The 27,252-nt window shown below is 42.5% G+C and overlaps 3 protein-coding genes across 5 annotated transcripts in view; 1 reads left to right on the top strand and 2 right to left on the bottom strand.

Annotated features, from left to right (window-relative positions):
* Positions 1–8,429, top strand: part of slc35f3b (solute carrier family 35 member F3b) — a 54,512-nt gene extending 46,083 nt beyond the window's left edge. For 2 of the 3 annotated variants that reach the window (XM_039784342.1, XM_039784341.1), the window contains exons 4-8: positions 561–780; positions 4,725–4,850; positions 5,373–5,565; positions 5,706–5,795; positions 6,102–8,429. In XM_039784342.1, the coding sequence (XP_039640276.1) occupies positions 561–780; positions 4,725–4,850; positions 5,373–5,565; positions 5,706–5,795; positions 6,102–6,343 (871 nt within the window). In that variant the 3' untranslated portion in view covers positions 6,344–8,429. The remainder of the gene's footprint in view (positions 1–560; positions 781–4,724; positions 4,851–5,372; positions 5,566–5,705; positions 5,796–6,101) is intronic. The other variant, XM_039784343.1, reaches the window with a different exon arrangement.
* Positions 8,430–9,042: 613 nt separating this feature from the next.
* Positions 9,043–12,628, bottom strand: LOC120548163 (5-hydroxytryptamine receptor 1D). Its single transcript, XM_039784226.1, has 3 exons — positions 12,407–12,628; positions 11,183–11,343; positions 9,043–10,382 (listed from the first exon to the last, which is right to left on the bottom strand). The coding sequence occupies exons 1-3, from the start codon at positions 12,546–12,548 to the stop codon at positions 9,084–9,086; spliced, it is 1,602 nt and encodes a 533-aa protein (XP_039640160.1). The 5' UTR covers positions 12,549–12,628; the 3' UTR covers positions 9,043–9,083.
* A 173-nt stretch (positions 12,629–12,801) lies between these two features.
* On the bottom strand, positions 12,802–26,909 carry tarbp1 (TAR (HIV-1) RNA binding protein 1). The gene is made up of 29 exons (XM_039783737.1): positions 25,852–26,909; positions 25,658–25,755; positions 25,291–25,360; positions 24,939–25,093; positions 24,766–24,818; positions 24,559–24,656; positions 24,320–24,455; positions 24,135–24,231; positions 23,390–23,479; positions 23,116–23,263; positions 22,760–23,026; positions 21,357–21,454; positions 21,115–21,273; positions 20,807–21,036; positions 20,450–20,693; positions 20,086–20,274; positions 19,771–19,961; positions 19,615–19,686; positions 19,369–19,489; positions 18,658–18,768; positions 18,410–18,559; positions 18,229–18,315; positions 17,884–18,089; positions 17,709–17,790; positions 17,442–17,613; positions 17,156–17,341; positions 16,328–16,452; positions 15,468–15,604; positions 12,802–13,532 (listed from the first exon to the last, which is right to left on the bottom strand). Exons 1-29 carry the CDS (start codon positions 26,789–26,791, stop codon positions 13,349–13,351), a joined length of 4,896 nt encoding a protein of 1,631 aa, XP_039639671.1. The 5' UTR covers positions 26,792–26,909; the 3' UTR covers positions 12,802–13,348.
* Between the last annotated feature and the right edge of the window lie 343 nt (positions 26,910–27,252).

The raw sequence follows: 27,252 nt of genomic DNA, 5'->3' as shown, positions 1-27,252 counted from the left end.
CTTGAAGTTGAATCACTTCATAAAGATAACAAAATGTCACCAGACTGACTCTTCGTCATCGATCACCAGTTTAAGTTTTACTTCCAAAGTATGTCCAGTAAGACTGAGCTCACTATCATTCATTATACTGAGTCATCACAAACTTGCCACATATATTGAACATGCATAAGTTCCAGAAACTGTTTTTTTTGTGTATGTCCCTAGTGTATTTATAATATATGGACATGTTGGAGCCTCCACCTGGTAAAGACAAATCATATAAAACACCTGAGAAGGAAATAATTAGTTTACTTTCATTAATAGAGACACATCAGAAATATTTAACTTTAATGCCTTGTGGCAGATCTGATTGTATTTGTAAATATTTACTTATTTCTGTCAGTCCCACATGCGCTGCGATGCAATGTTCTCTGGTATCATTTGTTTAGACGGAGCTGTTTGTGTTCATAAATATTGATTACTGTAAAGTCCCAGACCGTAAAAACTCATCAACTCTTAAATTAGTCATACCACATTTTTCAATATGCTAACCCTGTGCTCTGCATTATGTATCTGCACAGGGAGTGCTGTAGGTTTTTCGGGGATGATGGACTGACACCCAAGGTGTTTTTGACCAAGATAGCTCCCTTTGGCTTGCTGTGGATCCTCACCAACTACCTGTACCTGCAGGCCCTCAGGAAGATCAACACAACAGACGTGTCAGCGCTCTTCTGTTGTAACAAGGCCTTCGTCTTCCTGCTGTCTTGGATTGTACTAAGAGACCGCTTCATGGGGGTCAGGGTGAGTACATCTGCCTGTGTGTGTGTGTGTGTGTGTGTGTGTGTGTGTGTGTGTGTGTGTGTGTGTGTGTGTGTGTGTGTGTGTGTGTGTGTGTGTGTGTGCGTGAGTGTGCGCGAGTGTGCGCGTGTGGTTGTTTTTTTTACTTCCTGCAAGAACATGTTGCCCGGTCCATTTTTAAAAGAGAGTCTGAGTCAAGCACAGGTCACAAAAAAAGTGAATAGTAAAACTATTATTTAGCCTATAGGCTACACTATAAAAACAACAATAAGCAACATAATAACAAACAAACAAGCAACCGGTGAAAGAAAGTAATTTGTGTCCATGTGCTATTACGTTCGCTTGTATGAGGTTACATGTTATCAATGTAGCTTTTGGTTTTTGGAATCAACAATATGGAGCGATATTATCTTTTAATTGAATGTTTGACCATCCTCGTTTTATCTTTAATACCACAGTCTGTACCGCAGTCTACTAAATTCAGTTAAGATTAGAGCTTGGCCAGTACTGTACTTTTCAGGCCGATTCCATTATGTATATTTATGTTATCATGAATCATGAAAATCTGATATATGAGTAGCTCCATCAAATAGTGATTTTTCCTTCTTAGATTGACTCAATTTGAGAATTTTCAAAGCCTTGTGGAGGCATATGCCGTCACAGAACCAAACCAAGATTAGAGAAAAGTTAGAAAAATACAACATTTTGTGTAGCAGAAATATGCTCTTTCTTTTTTCCTGTCCTGTAAATCACCTCCCCACCCATCAAGTTCATCTTGTGACCCCTTGGAGGGGTAGTGAACATCATCCATTAACATAGACAAAGACAAAAATGCTGAATATTTTTTTGTCTATGTTACATGTCTGTGCTTCTATTAGCATAATATCTCTAAAAAGCCAGTGTCGGGCACCCAGATAGCTCAGACGCAGCGGGCCTGGGTTTGACTCCGACCTGCGACCCTTGGCTGCATGTCATTCCCCCCTCTCTCCCCTTTCATTTCTTCAGCTGTCCTGTCAATAAAGGCCTAAAAATGCCCCAAAAATAATCCTCAAAAAAAAAAGTTGGATAACATTAGATAAAATGACAACCTCCACTTGCCTTTAGGCTTCTTATTATTCTTATATCTCTCTTTGCTTTGGTGGAGAGAAAGAAGTCCACTATTTCCTCTAAGCGCTTATGGTAAAGTGTGGACCTAAATTGAGTCCTGGTGTGTGTGCATCACCTCTATGTGCACTAGAGTTCACTCATAATGACACACAAAATTCAATTCAATTCAATTCCATTTTATTTATAGTATCAAATCATAACAAGAGTTATCTCAAGACACTTTACAGATAGAATAGGTCTAGACCACACTCTATAATTTACAAAGACCCAACAATTCCCATAATTCCCCCAAGAACAAGCATTTAGTGTGACAGTGGCAAGAAACCTCGGGTTGTGAGGAAAACTTCCTTTTAGGTAGGCGGTGTCTGACGGTGCCGGTTGGGGGTGTGTACATAACTCTGAATGGAATGTAAATAATATGTGTAGTGTTGCTCTGACTGAATTTGCAGCTGAATGTGTGAGCTGCACACACACAAGCAGGGTTCAGGAGTAGAGAGCATGTTACGTTTGTGACCACTTGCTTTCCCACCAGTGATCACTGTGTCATTCAAATGGGCCTCCTGGTGTGTGTCTGTGTGTTTTTGTCAGATAATTTTGTTCGGATGAAGAGAGAGAAGGAGTGAGGGTTTGTGAATTGAGGTATATCCCGCTCCCTTCCCCACAGCACTCCTCAGATGCTTTCATATCTGCGGCCGTCCTGCACGCTGCAGAATGGCTTTCCCCCTTTTCTCTTTCACACACTCCCAACTAGCCCATCTCTCCCTTGTGCATGCCCTAACTCCCAACCCCCATTATCTGCGATGAAAGGCCTCAGTAAGAGACAAATACTGTAATAATCTTGCTTCTCTCTCTGTCTTACACCCCCAGCCTCTCTTTCTTTCTCTCTCTCTCTCTCTCTCTCTCTCTCTCTCTCTCTCTCTCTTTCTCTCTCTTTTGCTTGGTGGTGGGGATTGCAGTGTTTGGATGTCTGCAGCAATGCAGGGGATCTTGGACAAGTTTGTCATGAAAGTGAAGGAGGGGAGAGAGAAAGATTTGGGATGCTAAATCATCCTTATTAAACAGGGATTAAACATGTTGTTTCAGTGATATTGTGTACATACAAAAATGGCTCAGTTTGGTGGCAAAGTCAGAATGGTTAGAAGGTCATGAAATAAATCCACGAGCCTTTTGGCTGATGTGTGACTTGCATTTGGATGTATCAATTGTTAAGGGAGTGAGATACAGCCTAATCCACATCTGCATACTGCAGTAATAACACTGTTATCCCATAAGCTACTCAATGTGCAGGTGACATGATGCTTTCCTCCTCCGGCACTGTGCTAAAACATCTCAAGAAACTAAAACACTAGCACATGTGTGGTCGCTGACCTTGTAAGCAAACAGTCCATCATCAGAAGAAAGGTGTAGCTGTGATTGACAGCCAGCCTGCACTGCAGAAACAGCCATTTTGCCAAAGGTGCCCAAGGGCTTTGGCCAAGCAAAAACATACGGCTCATTTATCTTCCTGACACCTTTTTAATGCACAGCTTATCCACTCAGCTGGACGGCACCCTGTCCCCATCGCTATTCTTCAGCTGAACAATTTCACACACAAATGCACTCAAACATTAAGCAAGGACAAATGTTAAGTGTATAAAGCGTAGATGAAAGATTTTGGTATGGATTTAAAGCGGGATCAAACATGGTTTGGTGGCATTTTGAAGCTGTGATAATTGCAGAGGCAGGGAATGGGAGTGGGTGTGAGGAGTGGGGGGCTGGCAGATCGGGGTATTTGGTTTGTAAACATGATGGCAGTGTAACGAAAATCAATGTCAGACAATCAAGCCAACACTGTAGAAGCTGCCGGCTGTGTTGAAAGCATGTGCGCTGTGAATCTGAGAACAGTGGTGGAAGATGTACTCAGATCCTTTACTTAAGTAAAGGTACCAATACATTAATGTAAAAAATACTCCACTACAAGTACGTCCTGCATTTAAAATTATACTGAAGTAAAAGTACAGAAGTATTATCAGATAAATGAAGTTAAAGTATTAAAAGTAAAAGTAGTTGGTTTTGCAGAAAATCGGCCCCTGTCTCTGATATGATATATTACATAATTATATTACTTATTACCTCAGATAAATCTGAGCTGTTGTCAGATGATTTAATAGGAGAGGAAAGATGAAAACAATCTTTGATTTTACTGACAACTATTGGAGAGTTTTACTTATTTGGTAACAGTTATTAGAAAATTAAACCATGTGAGAGGTTTAAAGGAGAAATGTGGTTTGGTTTTTTGGTGGAACAACCAACTTATGTACAGTAAGGGTCACAAGTACACAAAAAAAGCTGAAACCACTAGTTACATTTTTGTATTTTATTAGTTTATTTCATGTATTAATATGCATTTTATGTAAATGGAGTAAAAAGTACAATCCAATCCAAAATGCAGTCAAGTAGAAGTATAATGTAGCATAAAATAGTACAAATACCTCCAAATTGTACTTGAGTAACTGTACTTTCAGTTACATTCCACCACTGAGGGTGCATAAGTGCTTGTGTTTGCCTGAATGTGACAAAATGTAAATACCAAATGAGCAGACTGCGGAGGATAAAATAAGCCCCAAATTTTAATCACACCATTACAAGCCGTGTCCCGTGATGCTTCTGCAGTGAAAAACAATGTGCCATGTGTGCCTGCTGTGTCCCTACACAGCAGGAAAGGCTCGGGTGTCTTTATCACCACATTGCGAGCTGCGTGTAGTCCATCCGTCATTCGCTGATGTTCCTCCTCTCTCTGTCTCTCTCTCTCTCTCTCTCTCCCTCTCTCTCTCTCTCTCTCTCTCTCTCTTTCTCTACAGATAGTAGCTGCTATCTTGGCCATAGCAGGCATTGTAATGATGACCTATGCTGATGGATTCCACAGCCACTCAGTCATTGGCATTACTTTGGTCGTGGCCTCTGCTTCGATGTCAGCCCTCTACAAGGTATTTGTTTGCAATAGATCAATTGTAAAAAACATTACTAAGCTTGTGTCCCTCCATAAACCTCTCTTGTAGTGACACCTTCATTTGCACTGGACTAAAAAAATGTTGAAAATAGCAATAACATAACACATAAATTATGTATACTGTAAATAGTCTTGTCTTATATAAGAAATCCTGGACTAGCTGCCTTCTACTTATGTAACCAGGTGGCAGAAGACAGGAGGAGATTATGAAATGTAAGACTCAGCTGACAGAAGTGTGTGATATGTGAGTGTTTGGTTGCTGACCTCGGGCTGCAATTTCCTGAACAAGGAGGTTAGGGGACATATAGCTATATTTTGACTGCACTCTGGTCTCCTCTGCCCTGCTGTCTGTGCTGCTCTAATGTGATAAACAGACAGCAGCGACCCTGTTCCAGAAACATGGCAGGTACTTGGCAGGTGCACTCCTCTGCAATATCCCTCTGCTCCTCAAGGGGGCAGATTTTGTGCATTCATGACTCTCCCCCCTGTCTGTCCTCAGGTGCTCTTCAAGATGGTCCTGGGCAGTGCCAAATTTGGAGAGGCTGCACTCTTTCTGAGCATTGTTGGAAGCGCCAACTTTGTTTTCCTTAGCTTTGTTCCGGTCATCCTGTATTTTTCACATGTGGAGTACATCGGCTCACTTGGAGACATCCCCTGGGCCTACCTCTGTGGGGTTGCAGGCCTGCAGTTTGGTACGGAAAGATGACTTATGGAGCAATGTTGTGCCTAAATCTGATAATGCAATTATTATGCAACCCATGAATATCATTTTGGAAGTTTTGTGGTTTCACACCCTCGTTTTGTAGTCTGCTGATTGTGCTTCTTCCCACAGCTTTCAACGTCCTGGTGAACTTTGGCATTGCGATAACATACCCAACATTAATCTCCATTGGCATTGTCCTAAGTGTCCCTGTAAATGCCAGTAAGTCTCTTGGCTTTCCTCCCAGACCTAACTTTTTTCAATCTGGCCACCATTTAATATTTGATGCCATTAAAATCCCCCCAAAAGTTATCATCTATATTTGATCAATATAATTTAAATTTCAAATTGGTTTCCTTCTCATTGTATGCTTTGAGGTTTTCTGTGACAAACGAATTAACCATAGTGAATAACATTCCACTTTGCATATTTAATATTTACATTAATCCTATCAATTCTTGTTTGTTTGGCACAATATTAGCAAATTCCTTCATATGTTCATACTAATTCCTCCTCCTAATTTTACAGTGGTGGACCTCTACACATGTGAAATCAATTTCAACACAGTGCGCCTCATTGCTGTGTTCATCATTTTCCTGGGTTTCCTCATGCTGCTGTTACCGGAGGACTGGGACCAGTGCATCATCCAGCTCAGCACAAAGCTGCGCAAACGTGACGAGCCAGCAGAGGGCAGTGGAGAGGTGGGCGCCACCACAGGGCTCAACTGGAGAGGGAGAGCCAGGACCTCCATGTCAACATTTGCACATTGATTCCATGAAATATCACCATGCAAACATACACACAGAGAGAGACACAGGGAGGGAGACACGTTACCACCTCGATGTCGGCACATTTGACCTGCCCTCTCTTTCACGAAGCTCCCTGGATGAAAAAAGTATTTTAGACTACCCTCTTATCAGTAACATTTTGGTCAAGGGGGGAGATGGCCAGGAGGCACAAATTGTGTATCATTCATTTGGCGTCCATTCCACTTAGAAATGATCAGAGTTGGTGCATGGACATGGACAGTATCAATTGTAACCCCTCTTACCTAAAAGATTATCAGGTGTAGCTGATGGAGTCATGTAATCATTTAGTTGTACCTCCTTATCATTCCATGGATTCACTACATTCTTGCGCCTGGGAAGACTTGCCAACTTGCCTGATATTTTTCAGTTTTGAGAAGAAAAAAAAAAAAACTTTTTCAAAGCAGGCCTAACACCACGTGGACTTGCTGTCTTTAACATGTACACATTTACACACCTTTGAGATCCAAAGAAGAATGCCTAAAATGCTGAATGCCTGAAAACAAAGGGGGCCCACAGTGGTGTCCCTCAGGTGTAAACATAAATGACAAATACCTGCCTTTCATGCATTGTACATAGCTGTGTCTCACGTTGTGCATGTCCTGGAGCTGTGGACCCAATGGGCTAATCTGGTGTGAAGGGACCTGTCTGGACACCCGACGATCAATCTAGAGATGAAGACGCTTTTCGCAACACCTCTCTTTGTTAACTCTGAGAAAAGAGGTCAGGTCCTTTTTGACCACACTGATTGGCTCCCTGTGGTTATGAGCTTTCCTGGGGCTAAACTCCCACTCTAGTCAAAGCTGACACCCATTGCTCCGGCCCACAGTTAAGTCACGAGAGATCCGGTATCTCTATTGCATACGTTTTCAGTGCATGAGATGGTTCAAGTGCTTTCAGTCTATTCATAAAGCACTTGCCTCGCATTTTCTGTTGCCGAGACACTGGCAGCAAACAATACTGGTAATACATGAATTTGCAGGACATGTATTGTCATTCAAATATTATAAAATGTTGTTTTTTTAACTGTCCATAAGACGGTCAATTTTCACAATTAATGTTTCAGGTATAACTAACATAACAGCTTATAAAAAGACATCATGGAAACTTGGAACTACCCCTTTAATAACGTTAAACATCGACCTAGTTATCACTGAGCCTCCCTTTGAATTCCTATTACATTTAACTTTCTAGACTTAATATCCACACAAACTAATCTTCGGCAATTATCAGTTAACATTTTTTTTCCTGGAGACAATAACAGACAGTAGATGAAAACTGTCTCACTGTGCATTGAGGAGAAGTGAGCTGACACATGAGAATGGCTCCCATTTGTCCACCTCGGCTCTTTGTCAAAAAAAAAAAAATGTCTTAGTGTTTCTGTTTCCATCAATCACATTTCTGAGGCAAGTTAACAACTTAGATGAACCTGAGAGCGACCGAGGCACACGCCTTGTAAAGCGACTGGTGGAAACTCTGCCTTGTTGTGAATGTATGAACATCACTTGACCACACATGCTCGCTACGTGCCATCTGTATTTTACAGTGCCACTACAGACTGCTTCAGAGACACTCTTTAATACTACTACTGTATCCTTCTTGTTCTCACCTGACCGACGTTTTTTGGAACTAACTCTTGACGCATCGCACAGGACTTTTTTATATTTTTGCATTTGGTTGCTGTCTAACTTCGAGGGCACAGTGAGTGAAATCTGCAGGACGAGCATGCACATGTACTGTATGAGCAGATACAGCTGAAGTCCACTTCACTGCCTTTTCTTTGTTTTGCAATAGAATACATTAGCACTGTTTCCCATTGTCATGCTCTATGACAATAAATTATAATATTGTATTCCTCTGGAATTATTGCTAGACATAAATGTAAACCTTTGTAAGGAATGATGATTTTTACACTGAGATGCAACATATGATTATCACATTTGAGGAAGAAATATTTAGAGCGTGAATAAATGATGGGTTTATTAGATCTTCTGTTGGGTGTCTTCAAGTGTAATCACATGTACTATATAAAAGATTTCTTTTCAATACATTTCCTTGTCCAGGTTTGTTTTTTCCTCAGGGTTGTAGTTCTGTGCCTCACTATTACTGATCTCAGCTAGAGCTAAAACAATTAGTCGATACATTGATGGGTATAAATTAATCTGCAGCTATTTTGATCATCTTTTTAGTCATATTTCAAGCATTTGCTGGTGTCAGTTTCTCAGATCCGAGGCTTTGCAGCTTTTCTTGTTCTTATATGATACTTTGTATAATATTTTGGGGTTTTGGAACATGGGACAGACAACACAAGGTATTTGAATATGTCTTATATGAACATATGAAATGATTAATGTATTTGTTAATAGACAGAAAAATAATTTCATCATTCAAGTTAGTTAGTTTTGCAAAAATGCCAAGGCAAATCACTTATTCTAGCTTCTCAAATGTGAATATTTGCTGGTCTTCTTTAATATTAAAGTAAATATATTTGGGTTTATGAGGTAGGACAAAACAAGCACAGTAAATATGACAACCTGGGCTTTGGGAAATTGTGATGGACATTTTTTTATTATTACTTTCTGACATTGTATTGCCCAAATGATTAATCAATTAACTGAGAAAATAATCAACAGATTAATCAGTAACAAAAAACAACTGTTAGTCCTATAAGAAGTATTCTGCAACAACATCTGCAGATATCAGACTAACAAACATCATGCTCCACTCTGACTGTAATCTGTCCGTAGAAGAAAGTGGCCTGATGATCCTGAGTCAGAGCAGAGAAAGGTAATCTGCTGCCCTCTTGTGGCCGAGAGGGCACCTGCAGGCAGTCCACTCTCCCTTCACCACCAGCATCTTGCCAAATGGAGCATGATGGGAAAGTATTTTCGTGGTGACACACATTGCAACGATGCTCCCTAGAGTGATGTTTGAAGTCAGTGCTAACAGTAAAAATGGAGGAGGAATACTTGGAGGCATCACAGGTTGAACTCTCAGAGGAAGGTGGACCAGGGTGGGTGGTGGTCAGAGTGCAGGGGTTGCTGCTCCTGCATTCATCTCCCTCTGCCCTGAAACCCCTTTCCCTGCCCACCACGCTCCCCAGACGAGCTCTTATTTTTTGCCTCAGTCCCTGAAGAGCACCCTGGAAACGTTTGCTAAGTAGAGCGTACAGCAGTGGATTGATGTCAGAGTTCAGTAACACCAGCCAGTACGAAAAGGTTACAGCAGAGGATGGGACGAGGCTGGGTTGGCCTGAGATTGCAGTTTCTGTTGCCTGAACCAGGGCCACGCCTATGTATGGTGTCCAGCAGAGGAAGAAGGCTGAGATGACCAGGAAGAGACGAAGCACTCCATGATGGCTATGGTGCTGCAGCGATGGCTGGGGGGTGCTCTGTGCCAGGAAGGAGAACAAACGTCTGGATGCAGGGTTATTCTGCTCTGTCACAGAATCAGGGAGAGTAGGGCTGATATAATTCCCCTCGTCTGTACTGACCTCAGACACAAACTGTCCACTTACATGATAAATCAGTCTCGAGGGGCAGTGGAGGCTCCCACAGTGCTGGTGAGATGAATCAACACGGGCAAAGCTTGGATTCCTGCTGCGCTGTACAGAGTCCTCCAATGTATGAATCCTCCTGGCATGGCTGCGGGCCACCTTGACGATGTTCACGTAGCAGAAGAGGATGACCACTGCCGGTATGAGGTAGGAGAGGGCAGCCATGAAAGTCGTGTAGCTGGGACTGCTGGCCCAGTTGACAGCACAGCTGTACATGGGTTCCACATAGCTGACAGAGCTCCAGCCCAGCAGGGGAGGACAACTGGTGACCAGGGCCTGCAGCCAGATCCACAGGACCACAGCGCAGGTCCTCCACAGGGTGCAGCGGGAGCTGTAACGCAGGCAGTCCACGATGGAGTGGTAGCGGTCGAGGGCGATAGCTGCTAATGTCAGTACAGAAGCTGTACAGTAAACAGAGGAGGTGTAGCCCACGTACTGGCAGAGGTCCTGTCAGACAGGAGAAAGACAGCATGTCATCACATGTACACTCACTCCCAGGGAAATAGGTGTTATCAGCTTCTGGTCATGTTAGACACTAATGCTGTAGTCTACATTGAAGACTGCTCATTTATGGGATACGGGAGTTCCAGTGCCGCCAGAAGTTCCACCGGATGTCCCTCACTTTCGGCTTTCTTTGAGTTAACTTTAAACTGCGGTCGCATCTGAGCAATGTTTCAGGCTGAAAATGGTAAGCTTTAAGGAAAATTTGGATCGTATAACAAGGCAGGCCTGCTTGTATCGTTTTGGGAGTGATTGTAAAGATTTACAAAGAATATGTTTATGGCATTTACTCTCCAACAGGGACGTTTTGGGGGCGATTGGTGGGGATTTGCTATGGACAAAATACACAAGGCAATACACTGGTAGGAGGATATTATGTTTAACCATGTATCCAGCTAATTTAAATAGCTCACGTTACTGGATTGTAGGAACAGTTAACTTTATCTAATATTGTACGTGACATTTTCTTTTGCAGGGTGCAAAAGTTCCACCAAAACAAGTTCCTTCCCGAGACTATTTTGCAGAGCCTCGCTCGCTGCGTCCGGAGGTTGGCGCCGCCGAAGTCGACTGTGATTGGTTTAAAGAAACACAAACAACCCCTGACCGTTTATTCTCCTATTCAGGAGTGTTGTGTGGCCAGACCTTCCTTCGCAGCACTGTGGAGATAGGTCTGGCAATGCGAGACTACTACTGCTGTGTCGTTACATGACTGTAAAGCATTTCACATTTAGACAGTGATGACGTACAGTACAATCCACCCATCCATGGTTCATGATGGACAAAGCAACAAAAGGCATCACTCCAACGCCCACCAGGAGGTCACTGATGGCCAGGTTCATAATCAGCACTGACGCCACCGAGTGGAAAGTCTTGGTTGCAGCCACAATAACAATGACAAGAATATTACCTACACAGAAACACAACATGCATACAAACAAAGAAACACAATGACACAGAGGTCAGGCTGGTTGGGTTCTAGATCACACAAACACCATCTGTAACCCAGCAACAGAGACACAAATCCAAACACTTGTAAACCAGTGATTTAATAACTGAATTCAGAAAAGTGTCTGAATTTGATCTAAATAGATCTGAATAGCAAGGAAACAAGCACAAAAAAAATAAGTTTTTATCTTGCTTTACAGCACTGCAGAATGCTGAGCCCATGATAGTTAACTGCAGTATGAAGTACCCTTTGTTTCAAATGTCAACAAAGTCAATAATAAAAGGTCATGATCATCTGACTTTCTAATTAGGCATCAAGCCTGCAGTCATAAATGTTTGCAAGTCATTAATAAAGTGAAATGGGTATAACTTTTGTAGTTTCAAATGTCAAGTCTTTGATGAAAATGTTTTTACAACATTTCAGCAATAAATACATATTGGTTCTAGAAGCTCTGCAGTTCTTTTCCAGAAGGTCAGAAGTCTATGTTGCATTGCCTCTTTTTGATTAAAGATCTAATAAAAAAAAGACACTGCAAATACCATGCTGGTGGATAAACACCAGCCAAAGGGATATTTCACAACTCGGCAACCCAAAAATCCCTTTATAGCAAGACTGTTCTTTAGATCATTAGTAAATGGTTTATTAACCACTTGAAAAACAATAACAATTAATTTATAAAGGGTGCCTTATTAGAACTTTGGCCAAGATCCCATGAACTACCAAAATACAATTATTGCTTGCCGAATTACATCTGAAATGATGCAAGATATGAAGAATTTTCCATTTGTGCAGCCATGAAAAATGGAGTCAGTCACTGTGTTATTCGTGTAATATCATTAAGGTGCTGAACAAGAAAGTATAATGTTGATTTTATGTGCTTTTGTTTAACGGTATGGATCCAAGATGAAACTTTAAAACGGGACATTGTGTTTAAATAAGTAGAACATAACAGAAATTAGAACAAGTCAGATGTTTTGTTGATGCTTTAAAAACTAAATAAAATGACAGCAGTTTAATGGTGTACCTGTCACAGCGCCCAAACACATCAGCACCATGAGGATCTCCAGGAGCAGCTGCATCTGCCCGGACACGCCGGGCCTCGCGCCCTTTGGCCAGCTCGCGTTGGCCGATGCTGCCTGCAGGGACACCGACCAGGAGCCATCCATGTCCCACCCAAAAACAACTGCTATCCTCACATGATGAGCCACGTACAAGCGTGGCTTGATGGAAAAATAAATGAGTGTGATCAAATGTACTCCATCTGCTCCCCCTCTGGTAGGACGGTCTCCAGGTGAACCAAGTCATTTACTCTTTTAAGAGGAGGGAGGAGGAAGCTCAACACCTGATGTACCTTATTTAACCCATTCAGTGCTCCCTATTGACGCAATCTCTAACCACAATAAATGAAAGAAAAAAAAATAATGTCAAAGTTGTATTTATTCAACTGCATTAAAAACAGTTTAAAATTACAAACTGCAATAAAAACATTTAGAACACAGACAATTTATACATTATGTAAATAGTTTCCTGGGTATGGACATTATAGTCCAGTCCTGGTGCCATGAGGGGAAAAAAACTAATTGCTCACATAAACAAGACCATTCCTCCTCAAAGGGGAAGATTTCCATTAATGCTTCTGCTCTGCCAACACAGAGATTGCCTCCATTAATATAAAAGCATGCCCAGTGGTATATTTAGATGTAATAACCAGAGCCCATCTCTATTCATGACTCTAATTAAAGGCACAAGAGCAGCACTGATGACTGCTGACCACATCAAAACCTAAAAGAACAGAGTCCTATCTAGACAGAACATAAAAATACGTAAGGTCCTGGCGTTAACTGTATGGAGCGTATTCATGTTCCCCAAGAGGCTTTTTAACACTTGCTGCCAGACAGGAGCAAGTTAAGCTCAACATTTGGAGGTCAGATGTCACCGCCATAGGGCTGCACTGCTGGTTCCTTCTTCAGTTTTCAGGTTTTGAGTTGACCTTTCTTGAGCCAGAGGTGAGATGTTGCCGTGTATATTCCCAAATCAGCAGGGCAGCGCTTACATGCACGTTTAGTGAACGGGTGACCCCTTGTTGAGGGATCTCCACACACACATCAAACATCTGGAGTAAATTGGCAGGGATACCTTCTCGTTCGTTGCTGTAAGAAGGAAAAGAGACAAAAGATATTACTGTAGAGTGGGACAAAGGAACAGATATAACATATTTCATGTTCGGTGCCAGTATTTTTGTAATTAAGCCACTAAGAGCTAGATTATTAGGTGGTGATATTCAATATCTTTGAAAAGGAATACTTACACACATTTTGGGACATATGCTAATTTGCTTTCTTGCCTAGATTTAGACGAGAACATGAATGCCTCTCTCCTCACATAGGCCTAGAGCTAGAGCCAGCAGCCGGTTAACTTGTCTTCGTTTACCTTTGTTTTGGTTTAAACAAAAAGATAGAACGTGTTAATTATTCAGCTTTAGAGGTGCTGGTAGACGCATTTTGTCATCTTTGGACAGGGCTAGCTGTTTCCCCCTATTTCCAGTCTTTATGCTAAGCTAAGCTAACCGGCTCTAGCTACATTTGTATTGTACAGACATGAGAGTGGTATTGATATTGTTATCCTACAATTGCAAGAGAACGAATAAGATGATTTTCCAAAAATATTATTATACATATTATTATTATTATTCTTTTAAATTTGACAATTTTCATGAGTACTATGGAAAGAATTCAGTGTTTACCTCAAACTTTTATTCTTGAGGAAAGAGAATTTACAAGGACATAAAAACCCACTGAAATCCAGACTCAACAGTCTTTTTAATAATTGAGAACATTTGGGATACGATACAGTGCTTTGTAAATTATTTTACAGAAGCAGTTACTAAAAATGTATCACATATCTAAAGAAAATTAATTCCACTGCAGGGTTTACACTGGAATGTGCAAACTGTGAGCAATAACCTCCTGATATCTGGTATATAACATCACCAGATCATCTGTTTTCTCAGTCTGACCTCTGATGTGTATCATCTACCACCATAATCCACTTACTCCTGTTGTGCCTGGATGTTGTTAATTTCAGCTTTTATCTGGCGTAATGGTGATATCAAGTTGATTTACTTTAAGAACCCTTAGCATGAGCAGCAAACTTTATCGTTCATCATTTTTACAATTATGAGGAATACGCTTTTCATACAGATGACGCATGAGCTCAAGTCCAAGAGCAATTCAAACTGTAATCAACTGAGTATATACTGCGATCCAGCAATATGGGCCATGCAAAGCAAACATAAAGAGGTAATGAGTTTGGTGTTCAATGAGTCTACAGAGGGGTGCCACACAGTAAGAAAGCCTGATTTGATGAGCCACATTTATGGTGAGTGCAACATGGGTGAGATAATAGCAACCTGATGAGAGATTAGACCTGGGGGAGAGCACAGCTGTGTGAGAACTCAAGATTCAAATCAAACACGCAGGGTGTTTAAGCTAACAGCACAGCTCACACCTCTGTGACGGAAAAGGGTAAAACAAAACAGGACACCTACAAAGACGTGATACATATTTTTACCCCGCCCCGCCTTCGAGGCCAGCTGCACTACTGCAGTACACAATTAGTGGGGAGAGTGAATCAGGCTACTGTCGCAAACCGCACAAGCTTGGAATTACATATTTACTTCTGAGTAGCTACAAAAGGGTTTATTAAAGCAATTTTTTTTGTGTCCTGACCGACGAAAGCCACAGGGCAGCATCACAACTCAAACTACTCTCGACGAAGGTCAAAGTGTTTCTGCTGTTGTCATCACACTGCTTGTATTGGTTTGTATAATTTATGTCCTGCGTTCTCCTCCTTAGGGAGACCCAATTACAGTCCAGCATGTCCCGACAGGTACACCATGGAGAGGAGAGGCGCAGGTCCCGCGGGGAAACACACTTAACCAGTGAGATAACATTAAATAGCCTCGTCAGCTCACACCTTTATCTATGTGTGAGTCACAAGGGCAAGGGAAGACAGACGCATGCATGCATTTTATGCACAACTGGTTGTGCGTAGGTTACCACATTGATGGAAAAATGCTGTCATACCCCAGAAGTAGCAGGGTCTTCTCAGGGAACTGGTAGTCCTGGAGGCTCTGACTGTTGGCCGTCTGCTCCACTCCAACAATACAGTACCCTTCACTCTTCTTTACCTGCAGGAAGTCAGCAAGCTCCATTGGCTTCACCTGATGGGACAGATACAGTTTATAATCTTAGAGATGACGTAAATGAACTTTAACAACAAGGATTCAAACTATTCAAGCAATCAAGGTGAAACAAAACAGTCAGTACACATTTTAAAAGGGTGGACGGTAACGGACCTGCAATGTGTTTTGAGACTTTTTCACCTATGTAGAAATCTACTACAGCATTGTAACATTATCAAAAGCAGATTTGGAGCGACACCAGGGTATCAGCAGGTTTCAGACTGTCAAATCTAAGACGACTTGAGTTTAAATGGAAGATTTAGATACATTTTTTGAGTTTTGGTTTACTGCCTTTTCCATCTCGGCAGTTACTAGAGCCAGAAATCCCCAAAAGAAGGAGCTTGGGTGGATGGAGCATTCACCAGCTTCCACCACTTTTAAACGAGACTGAAGATTGCTCCCAAACATGCACCTCTTTAAACATGAATGCGTCTGAATTTTATAGAAAATTATATTTCTGTTGCATTATATATTAATTGATTTATTATCTAAATGGAATTGACACTGTCTTCCCTTTCTCTCTCCACAACACATCCCATAACCTGCCCTGTTCCACACACCAACCTGTCCAAGGATCACTCCCTTTCATGCAAACATCCACACTCGCACACGCACGCATGCACGCAGGTCACTAGCCCACTGGAGACAGAGTAAACATCATGATCACTAGAGTGAAAGGTGAGATTGTTTTAAGCACTTTACCTCTAACAGAGGAAGCCAGAGCTCAGACGAGACACTCAGGGACTGAAAGTGTTTGTCACTGACGTGGCGAAGGCTATCCAGAACCAGAGTGCTGGCACCAAAGATCTCACAGGTCCTGCACAGACCTAGAGCAACAACAAACAAACACTTGAGGACAAAGCCTAAATGAGACATCTAAATATGAACTTTGAATTGCCATGATATCAACCTGTGGTTAAAAAGAAGGCTCCCTGACATATAAAAAGGGAGAAAAGCGACTTTTCCTTTCTTTTCTTTTTTTTATTAAATAACTTGAGATGATGAGTGATGATTCAGCAAAAAGGGCTACCAGTCTACCATCATGGGCAAAGACAGACCGATATAAAAAGCTACACCTGTAATGGCAATTTGGCCATTGGCAAAAAGTAATACATTGACAGAACGGCCAAGCTAATGTTCTTGTTTACGTCACCCAGTATCAATATTGGTTTTGAAAATGGGTCTTTTTCTCTATAAACAAAATCTGATTGATTCAGCCCCTTATCATCTGAGACAAAAGCATTGGAGTACACTTGCAGAGAACACAAAATAGGAGTGTCTGTGATTAAATCTGGGCATTCCCTGTCTAAACTCTGATAAGGGGGCTCAAGTGATTGGTTTTAGCAGCAGCTTTGTTTGAACTCTTTGCCCAGACCATCATTGTGAAACCAAACAAAAGTCTGTCATGTTAGTTCTTCAAAATATTACACAAATCAAGGAGCAATTTGCTGACATTTTACATAATTTCCAGACAAATAAGAAGTATGATAAAAAATGTGAAGTAATGTAATTTGTCGTGCTGCTCCTGACCTCCTAGATTGGTGGGCTTGTCTATAAGTGAGGCTACCACCAGCAGGGCACCATGCTGTTTGCCCAGCCGAGCAGCCCTCTGTTGTGGAACAAGCTGAAGTTCAGGCTCCTGCTCCTGGATCCCCAACCTCCAGGGAGTGATCTTCTTCTGCACCTCGGCCCAGCGCTCCTCTTTATTCTGCTCGCCTGGGAGATAACAACAACACAACCACTCAAATCAGAGATGAGGTAAGATTAGGGTATATGTATCAAGTAGTCCTGCTGCTTGTGAGAGGTGCGACTATACCTTTGTCTTGCTGAATCCAGTCTCCAGGCTGGAGTTGACTCAGGTCAGGAGCAGGATTTCTCAAAGGAAAAGATGGACTTTCAGAGAAACACAACAGTTTCTCAAACTTCGAGGGTGGAATCCATTCCTCATCAGCCAACTCTGACAGACTGGGGAACGTATAGAATATGGTCTGGGAAAGCAAAATAAAGATAGAAAACAAGTTAGTACACTGTGTTACTGTATTTTAGGGGGCTCCATCTGTTTAGCAGAAACATACTAGCAAACCTCAGCACTGTAATCCCTGATAGGATGAAAGGCGCCAAAAAAGAAGTGCTCCTGAATCCTCGTCCAGTTCTTGTTGGCATTTCTAAATGGTGAGACAGCAAAATGCATACTCAAATAAACACATTAGCACACCACAACAACGTTTTTGCAACTGCTGTAGCTGTCCTGCTCTCACCCGGTGTTCTGCATGGCCTCAGCCTGGTTCAGACAGGCCTTGATCACAGTGGACAGCCCTCCGAAACCCTCGGCCCCTTCCTCTGCCCGGACCCCAGCCAAGCTCCACACCCTCTTCAGGGCCAGTAATGCATACAGGCGCACGCTGAAGTTATGGTTGAAACACCACTGCAGGATGATGTCCAGCGCTTTACGCAAATGCACATCCTTAAACACACAGGGAGAGAGATTTTGTAGATACAGAGAGGTGATGCAAGAAGAATGGTGTGTGTGTGTGTGTGTGTGTGTGTGTGTGTGTCTGTGCGTGCGTGCGTGCGTGTGAAGAAAAAAACATCACAGGCTTTACCTTATCCTTAAGATTAGGAACAATGACATTGAAATGTACCAGGACTGACAGGAAGGTACAGATGCTTGTCTTGGTCTTTTCGTGATCCTGTACAGATAACACAGAAATTGGTCAATAATGTAACTATTTCACTCATAATACAGTATTTTCTGGTAGGTAGGTATCCAGAGTGGGAGCTCACCCTGTTGAAGCAGGCCCAAAAGCTGTCCATGTGTTGTGGATAGTGTATGAGGATCAGAATCATCATCCACTCGATCAGGTACTTGACTGAGGCATGGTTACTGCAGAATCCAGCTTCAAACACACAGTTAAGCACAGTGGCGACAAACTCCTGCCACGCACACATGCACACGCACACGCACACACAGAGTGTTACTTTCTGAGTGGTTATTTCCTGTGCGATTGCAAGTGTGAGTGTAATTGTCTTACCTCTCTGATTTTGGGCAGCAACAGCAGCAGTGTTTGCCATACTCTGTTTTTGACACGATGCTGCAGGGAGTTGCTATAGTAACGCACTTTTGACTTTGATATGTCATTATCCTGGAGAGAATGAGGTGGAAGGAGATTATGGAAAATGGTGTTAAGTGTTGTTAAATTAGCTGTTACTGATGTTTAACTTCTTCTTCTTAATGGAAAAATGCCACGCCCAATTCAAAATATCATACAGCAAAACAGGTATTTGTTGCCATTCATAAACACAGTGCAAACTAATTATATATTGTTGGAGATCAAAAGATTAAAGGAAGGCTTGAGATGTTTTTTAGGTTGCAATATGAAATGTCATGATCAACATATTTGCAAACTATTCTCAGATGAAAACAAAAAACAAGATAGACAGGACACAAATGCTTAAAACTGATCTTAGGGCTTGGACAATAACGGAGTGCTCTTGTTTATTGTCTTTTAGTGGAATTATGTCATTATAACAAGATTTGGGATTTTGCTTTAAAAAAACTGTGTTCAAATGAATGTATTCAAGTGAAGTAAAAATAACATTTTCTTGGGTTACGTTTTGTTTAAAGAGTTGAACATACATTACATTATGGGTGATGTTGCATTGTATTTGGGATATGTTATAAATATGTTATATATACTAATACATAATTTTGTTTCACACAACCCAAACTAGTCAAAGCCTACCTTTTTCAACAAATCCATAACTAGTTCCTCTATTAGTCTTTCATGCTGCAGATTAGAGGGATCCAGGCGGCTAAGAAAGGCCAGTACACATGTGCGGGGCAACTGGTCATCCCTGTTATCACTGGGAAATAAAAGCAGTAGTTTACGTGTGAAAACATATGCACAGCAAGAGAGACCTCTAGTGGTACTATCTCAAATCACAGCCATAAAGGAGAACGTTACCGCAAAAAGAGAACTGCAGCTCACCTTGTAACTGCAACGTTGGCAGCACACTCTTCACCAAGTTGCTCCACATATGTTTGGACATCCTGGATGAGCCTTTGAAAAAGAGTAAGATAAAACAGTTAAAATTGCATAGAGAAACAATTAAAGAAATCAGAAAACTGCTGTTCAGAGAGTTACCGCTGATCTCTCCTGAACACCGGTCCATAGACACAAGCCTCAGTGAGTAGGTTGATGTGGCTGAAAACACTAGAAAATATGCCGTCGCCGCTGCCTCGGTCTGTGGGCAGCCATGTCTGACAGCAGTGTGGAAGCAGCACGCCGAACACTCCACTCTTTGACTGAGACAGCTCCATCAGCTCAGTGGCAATCTAAAAAAAAAAATCACACCACATATATACATATGATATGATATACATATAGATTATAGAACATGTTGAAAGTGCAAACCACAATAGTCCTTCCTTTCCAAGTCAACCAGCCTGATTTAATCACCAGTTTCAAGGTGGCCAGAAGTGTTGGAGCAGAACTATCTGTCAGCTCCAGCAGTTTACGGTGGAAGGCCATGGAGATGAAGCCTTTCAGGGACGGCCAGAAGTCATGGGCGTTAGTGCTCAGCCCACGCACCAGCTCCCAGCTCAGAGTCACAGCCTCAGCACACAGGGCCTCCTCATGAAGTAGTAACTGTTGGGATCAAAACATCACCAAACCACACTCATTAAGAAGCACACTTTACCAGATAGTACCTTAGTTTTTGTGAGAAATTCCATTATATCTGCAAGGAACTCCTCGTTATACCTTTGTTACACTTCAAAACACATCAATTGCTTAAATTTGACCGAAATTGACTGAAACTCACTTGTGGCAGCACGGTCTCCATAAAGGTGAGCACGGGCAGCACCAGGTCACTGGGCAGCAGAGCCAGGGCCTCCACACTGCAGCTCAGAGCAGCCTTGAGAGTCTCAGGCGCTATGGAAATGTCGACAGACTCCGGTATCCCAACAGCCTTAATCAAGGAGCTCAGACAAATCCACTGGTCCCGCATAAAACTGGCAGCGATGCGTCCCCAGTCCTGCAGCAGACGACCCTGCACTCCTACATCACTAAAGAAAAGAAAAAAAGGCTGGACCATATCATGCCAGGCTGGTGTTTTTTTATTCATCATATATTCTAAGGCTTACTGAGTAGTGAGTACTCTAAGCAGATTTTCACTGACCATGAACCGTCTCCCGTCTGTGGTTTTTGCAGGCGTTTATTGAAGTTTCCCAGAGAGGACTGACTTTGGGAGGAAGATGACACTGGATTGTAGAAGTAGTCATTCACTGATTTCAGAACGGAAATGGTCTCTGATCGCATGTCAATCCCTTTCTGCTCCACGAGACCACATACCGTAGCCAGGGATGCCATAGCAACCGCTCTAGCCACCTGGTTTGCCACAGAGTGGATCTGGCAATGGAAAAACAATCAGTGTGAAACAATCAAACAACCAAACGGATGTATGAAATTCCTGTCTGAGCTTTGTACCTGCTGGCTTGGTTCTTGCAGGACCTTGAGGCTGTGCCTGATGAGTTTAGGGAAATAGGTCTGCTGAATTTGACCGTGGTGCTGTGGTGTGGAACTGTACGTGACCACCAGCTGTCGCAGGACACACAGATACAGCTCTGCCCGCTCCACGTCAAACAGCTGTAAAGGAAACAGCACGTCGGAGCTAGCCACGAGGGGAATCTATGCTAATTAAGTGATGGTGACTTGCGTGACTTGTTTACCTCTTGCAGCTCCCCAAGTAGCTGCCTCAAGATAAACTCCTGGATTGGATTGACAAGTTTAAAAATTAGCCTCTCCATGGCAACCATCACGGTGTTCACTGTGAAAAGCAGTGAGTGAGAAGAGTTGAACATCACACAATCCTGAGCCACTTAATATATGAACAATGACAGGAAATACTATAAGCACCCTGCTACAAGAAGAAATAAAGAAAAGTTAAGTTTTACTTTTTTATGTTTGAATATTAGTGCCTAAAGTTCCCTTATAATGTCAGCAGAATTATTGGCAAAAATCTAAATTACTGAGGGCCAAGATCTGTTCTCACGACAAAATTATAATTGAATAACTTCTTGATGAGAATTTCTGGAAGCTAGCTTGCCCAAATGATGTTATGAAGGTCTTTAAGCTAAATCTGCAAACTACTAAGTGTTCTGTTGTAGACTGAATACAAAAGTAGATATTAAATCTAGTGCATGAGTTATTACATCTATGGATAAAGGGATTTATATTAGAGGGTACTCTGTAAAATCTCAGTTTAAGATGCAAGAGAAATATGACACCAAAGAACACGAATCCTTCGATTCCTGAAATGTTGTTTGTGAGTACAAAAACGTACAAAAGGTAAAATATCAGACAACACAGACACTTTTCCATGGGTGAAAAAGATATCACTTACCACTTTGTAAGATAACCATTAACCAAATTAAAGGTCCGATGACATGGTGCTATTTGGATGCTTTTATATAGACCTTAGTGGTCCTCTAATACTGTATCTGAAGTCTCTTTCCCAAAATTCAGCCTTTGTGCAGAATTACAGCCACTAGAGCCAGTCCCACAATGAGCTTTCCTTAGTATGTGCCATTTCTGTGTCTGTAGCTATTGAGGAGGAGAGAAGGGGGGGCAAGGTGGAGGTGTGGCCTTGACCAACTGCCACTTTGCTCGTTTGAAAGCCATGATGTCTCTCTCTCATTGGCGGGCCAAATTCTCTGGGTGGGCAAAGCAGAGAAAGGGGAGGTAACGTTGCTCCTTATGCCCTCATAAGGAGCAAGATTCCAGATCGGCCCATCTGAGCTTTCATTTTCTCAAAGGCAGAGCAGGATTCCCAGGGCTCGGTTTACACCTATCACCATTTCTAGCCACTGGGGGACCATAGGCAGGCTGGGGGAACTCATATTATTGTTAATAAAGTGAAATATTCATGCTATGGGACCTTTAAGGGTGATGTTTACAAGGATAGTCTGATATTGGTTTCCAATAGCGCACCAAACGAAAAGTAGTTGGGAGAAAAGGTATAACAATTTGTTATTTGTTGTACGAATGCACTTATCCGTCTACTGAACCTACTGCTTATACATGAGGGTGGACTTGACAGCGAAACAATTGAATCAGTATTGTCAATACAAACCTTGCTCCTCTCCACCATGCCGGCAGCTTGGTGTTCCTCCAAGCTGGAACAGTCGGAGCACGAGCTGCAGGCTCTTGTCGCTCTTACGCAGAGGCAAGTAGATATTGGTGCTGACTCGGCCCAGGGTGTCCAGCAGCGGCGACAGCAACGACTCCAGAGAGTTATCGATCTCTGCCCCGAGTTGATTCCTCTCCATGTCCACACACAGCAGAATGGCCCTGGCCAACTTGTCGGCTTCTCTGGAGTCAGGCAACCTCTCAGTGTGACCTGAGGAGCAGGGAAACTAACTTAAACCAACGTATCTGGTCTACAGATTGAATCCTTCACTTTATCTACGGCCGTCTCTCCAGACGTACCTGTGCTAGCTGGGACTCGGAGATAGGCGTGCATCTCGCTTTGAACATAGCCTCTTACAGTTTCTTCCTTTATGGCAGCACCAGTGCAATCTCCATCCGTAATCCTGGGCGTGAAACGGCCTTCATTGTCCAACAGCCAGACACACAACTGCAGCAATGTCACAAATATGTAGGGTAGCAATTAGTCCATCATACAACGTCCCTAATGTCTCACTTTACCACGTTAGGTCAAATGTTCCTTTTAAATCTTCCAAATGTCTCTAATACTTCATACCTGATTCCAAATCTGCGTCCCTCTACACAGTGACTCATCTGCACGAAAATGCACCAGGAAACTAAAAACATCATCGAGGGTCACTGTGCTCTGAAACGAGATATTTCAATTATGCAGCTCACTCACTTTAAAGCTGTGTATGAAAGCACAGGGGTAGGACAAAATAACAGAAACACCTTATGATGCAGCACAACAGCCCTGATCTGAGTTCAGTGGTTTTTGTTGAGGTATTAATTTAACTTTTGAATACTTTCGATGCTGTAGTTAGTGGTCGTTGCTGAGCAAATATCCCACTAAGTGTTAATTAAGCGTCATTTATGGTGAAGATTACTGTGTAACCACTGATCCTCTTTGCCACGGCACATTTCCTTTGTTTGTCATTTGTTTTCAGATGTGTCCCTTAACCATACCGTTTGTATTTTTTATTTTGGCTTGATAAATGACTTCAAAGTCAAAATTGTTATTAATTGATTTTTTGTTAATCAATATAAATGAACTGTTAAAACATTAACGTATACGGTACTATTGCATCAGCACCTTTGTGGTCAGAACTAGACCCTCACCATCATTGACCAAAATAAACTAGTATATTCACTTAAAACAATAACATGCTTGGTACTTTTAACAGCCAAAGAAAAAAACATAATGAGGTTTGATCAAAATGCTGTTTAGAATAGAGCTGTCATATAGTAATGCGTTTCAGTTATTTTAGCATTATGTCAAAGGTACACTAATTGCATCTTACCACTTCTGTGAGACAGAGGACACTATTTAGCAGGAAGCACTGAGCAGCGCCTCTCAGCAGGACTTGATGAGTGATCATGGTGCAGCGCAGCACCTCCCTGTAAGACACAGCAGATCAAATGAGCTTCCATACCAAGCATAACAAGCTACAACACAGCCTGTCTAACTGTAATCATGATTAGGTACCTGAGAGCAGTGAGCCCATTGATCCCCAGCAGAGGGCTCGGGGGGAGTTTGGATAGAGCCTGGGTGAGGAAGAGAAGGGGTGCCGCACACCAGTGCTTAGAGCACAGCTGCTGAATCATCTGCAGCAACATACGGCCTACAAAGCAAACACAATGTTTAGAGTGACAGGCATTTTAACCGTGAGAAGTGAGTCAGAGCTTTGTTTAAATGTATTCTCTGCGACTTCTGTTTTTCTGTACCTCTGTGCTCTGATGGTAGGCTGCTGAAGAAGGTGGTCATGAAGACTTGGAGTTTAGCCCCGAGCTCAGGACAATCGCCTACACTCTGCCCAACTGACCTGCATGTGGACAGAAGGTGGGTTCATGAGGCCTGGTGCAGAACTACTTAATAACATAGTAATTCCTGTTTTGATTTTATTGGCTTGGTGTTTTGATTTTAAACCTCACTTGTGGAAGAGCGACGTTTCAGACAGAACATCCATAAAAGGGCCAACGATGAACTGAGGAGCAAAGCAACAGAAGAGGAAACTTCAATGCACAATGGTAAATTTAAATAGTTTTAGGCAAATTGAATGAATAACCCTAAAGTCACGTTGAATAAATTGTGTCTGAGCCTGCACCTCAGAAAAGGCCAAAGCAAAGGCTGGCTGCTGGAGGACACGCAGCTCGAGCAGATGACACACTCCCTCCCTCATCAAGGATTTATTCTCACTGTGGAACATCCGCTGGTACACACACAGCAGCCAGGAGGGGTGGAACAAGCCTTGATCTGAAGCTGAACAAAACATTTGCAATTTTAAACAACAGCTGCATCACTATATCTGACCTACACCACAACAAAACCAGAAATGTTTAAAAGATAAAAACAAATTCGCTGAAAAGAGGTGGAAAATTAATCTTTCCAAATGTTCATAAAAAATAAAAAATAAAGATTCAAAAGCAACTCCCTAATTTGCCCAGTTCTATTGTTACCTTGACTGTCATTCACTGTTGTTTGGATCAACGTGTCTATTCGGTTTAGAACTGGCCGGACGACATGAATCTGCAAAAGAAAAAGAGACAATCCACATTACAAAGTCAGTGTTTCCCATACATAGACTTTACTTGGGCGCATTCTTTCTAAATTATCGGTTCATGTAATGTAGTCATTGTTTTAAAAAAAAAAATAGGTCATAAACCTTCATTTGACTAGTTTATTGCTGAACCCAGCCTCACGCGCTGCGCTGTCACATCCTGTGCCACCCACCACCACAAGTAAATTCTCAACCTGTGGGAAACACTGCAAGCTGTATCATGATGCCCACCTCTGAACTGACAGTGAACATGTGGGGTTTTCTACCTGGTTTTCCTCCAGGGTCTCCATCACAAGCGCGTAATCCTCCCAGAACTCTCTAAGTAACTTGCTCCTGTTAGAGGCCCATTTGAACAAGATGTCATCTGCAACAATTAAAAAAAAAAAAAAAAAGAGTGAGAAAACAAACCACACAATACCAGTGAACATAAAGTTGTGACAGTGTCAACAAATCTGAGCACCTTCTCCTGATGAAGAGAGAGGACAGTCCACCCCCTCCTCCTCTGATAGGGCCACGCACATTTTCAGCAGGTACAGCGCCCTTTTACGAGACACGCTGTCTCTGTGCGTCAGTCCATCCTGAACCATCCTCCAGAACTGGAGGGACAGACGAGGGTCGGGCTCACAGGAGGAAGAGGAGGAAGAAGAAGAAGAAGAGAAGGGGAGGCTGTGAGGTTTCAGCAAGTGGTCTGACATGGCCGTCAAACACAGCAGTGCCCGCTCTGTGACCACAGGTGTGCGGTCAGCGGAGTGCCAGATGCACAGATCATCCAGGATCAACTTGAGGATGCTCGTTAACCTCGCACCGCTGCAGCAGTTCAGGACAGTTAAAAGAAGCCTGACTGTGATTTTAGAGACCAATGCATCAGGGAGTGTTTTGATGCAGGACAAGGCAGCTGACAGAGTGGTAAGTGTGAGCTGGTCATCCAGAGACGGTAGAAGAGCAGCCATGACTTCACTAGCAACCTCCAAACTGAGTCGACCCGGAACAGGCCCCTCCTCCTCTGACAGCTGGAGCGACGGCAGGACAGACCGCGCTACTCGCCCCGGCACAGCCTCGTCACATAGCGGGACACATACACTCACAAGTCTGCAGGCAGCAGCGGTACTCTCCCTGCACCGCATGGCTTCACCGGCTTCAGCTGATATTTTGGAGAGAAGAGGTAGAGACTGGCTCCAAATCACCGAGTCGATTTTATCTGTAATACATTTTCTTTTCGCAGCTGAAAACAGAGTCGTGTCCGAGTCAGCCAAAAGTGGTCCGAGTCCTTCAATGAAAGCTGTCAGCGCCTCCACTCGCTCCGTCCCCGGCCATGAGTCACTCGGCCAGGTTAGAGACTCAAACAAAAGCTCGTAGTCAGGAGAGCTGGACAAGACCGCGTTAATTAAAACGGAATACATCGTAGAGAGCTGCTACACTGCCAGGAACAAGCAAGCTGAAGATACCCCGCAACCGGCTCTTTTCACCACTTCCATGAGCAGCAACCGGCAGCAGCACGTTTTTTCCAAACCGAATGTAAACTTCCGCAAACGTAATCTGTCAAACTCTCGCGAGAGGTGCGAGTGACAGTAAAGGCCTAAAAAAAAAACTTGCAACCTAAAAACTTGTTTAACCCTAATCTTTGCCATGACCCCAAGATTAAACCTACAAGAGACGTCACGCCCAATTTTAACTTCAAGCACAGATTTTCTTTTTATGATAATCAGTTTTGCTCTTTGTAACTCTGGTACGGCTGCAAAAGCAACTAGACTTCACTGCAGATGACTTGTTTTCAAATGACTCTGACCTGTCTGCTGATAAATTTCATAACGTTATACTGGAAGATATGTACAACTAAATGAGCCCAAATGTATTAACATTT

This window comes from Perca fluviatilis, chromosome 19, assembly GCF_010015445.1.
Source record: "Perca fluviatilis chromosome 19, GENO_Pfluv_1.0, whole genome shotgun sequence".
NCBI lineage: Eukaryota > Metazoa > Chordata > Actinopteri > Perciformes > Percidae > Perca > Perca fluviatilis.
Note: the sequence above shows the minus strand (reverse complement) of the source record. Positions and strands in the feature narration are given on the sequence as shown.

Bases quoted from the DNA above. Each gene is read 5' to 3' on its own strand.
- tarbp1 (XM_039783737.1), bottom strand. From the start codon at position 26,791: ATGTATTCCGTTTTAATTAACGCGGTCTTGTCCAGCTCTCCTGACTAC. The intron at 24,456-24,558 runs GTACAGAAAAAC...TTTGCTTTGTAG, and splicing joins CCTACCATCAGAGCACAGAG to GCCGTATGTTGCTGCAGATG. The intron at 18,560-18,657 runs GTAAGACAATTA...TGTGCGTGGCAG, and splicing joins TGCTGCCCAAAATCAGAGAG to GAGTTTGTCGCCACTGTGCT.
- LOC120548163 (XM_039784226.1), bottom strand. From the start codon at position 12,548: ATGGATGGCTCCTGGTCGGTGTCCCTGCAGGCAGCATCGGCCAACGCG. The intron at 11,344-12,406 runs GTACACCATTAA...GTTTCTGTGTAG, and splicing joins GTGTTTGGGCGCTGTGACAG to GTAATATTCTTGTCATTGTT. The intron at 10,383-11,182 runs GTACGTCATCAC...CCTGTCTGACAG, and splicing joins ATGGATGGGTGGATTGTACT to GACCTCTGCCAGTACGTGGG.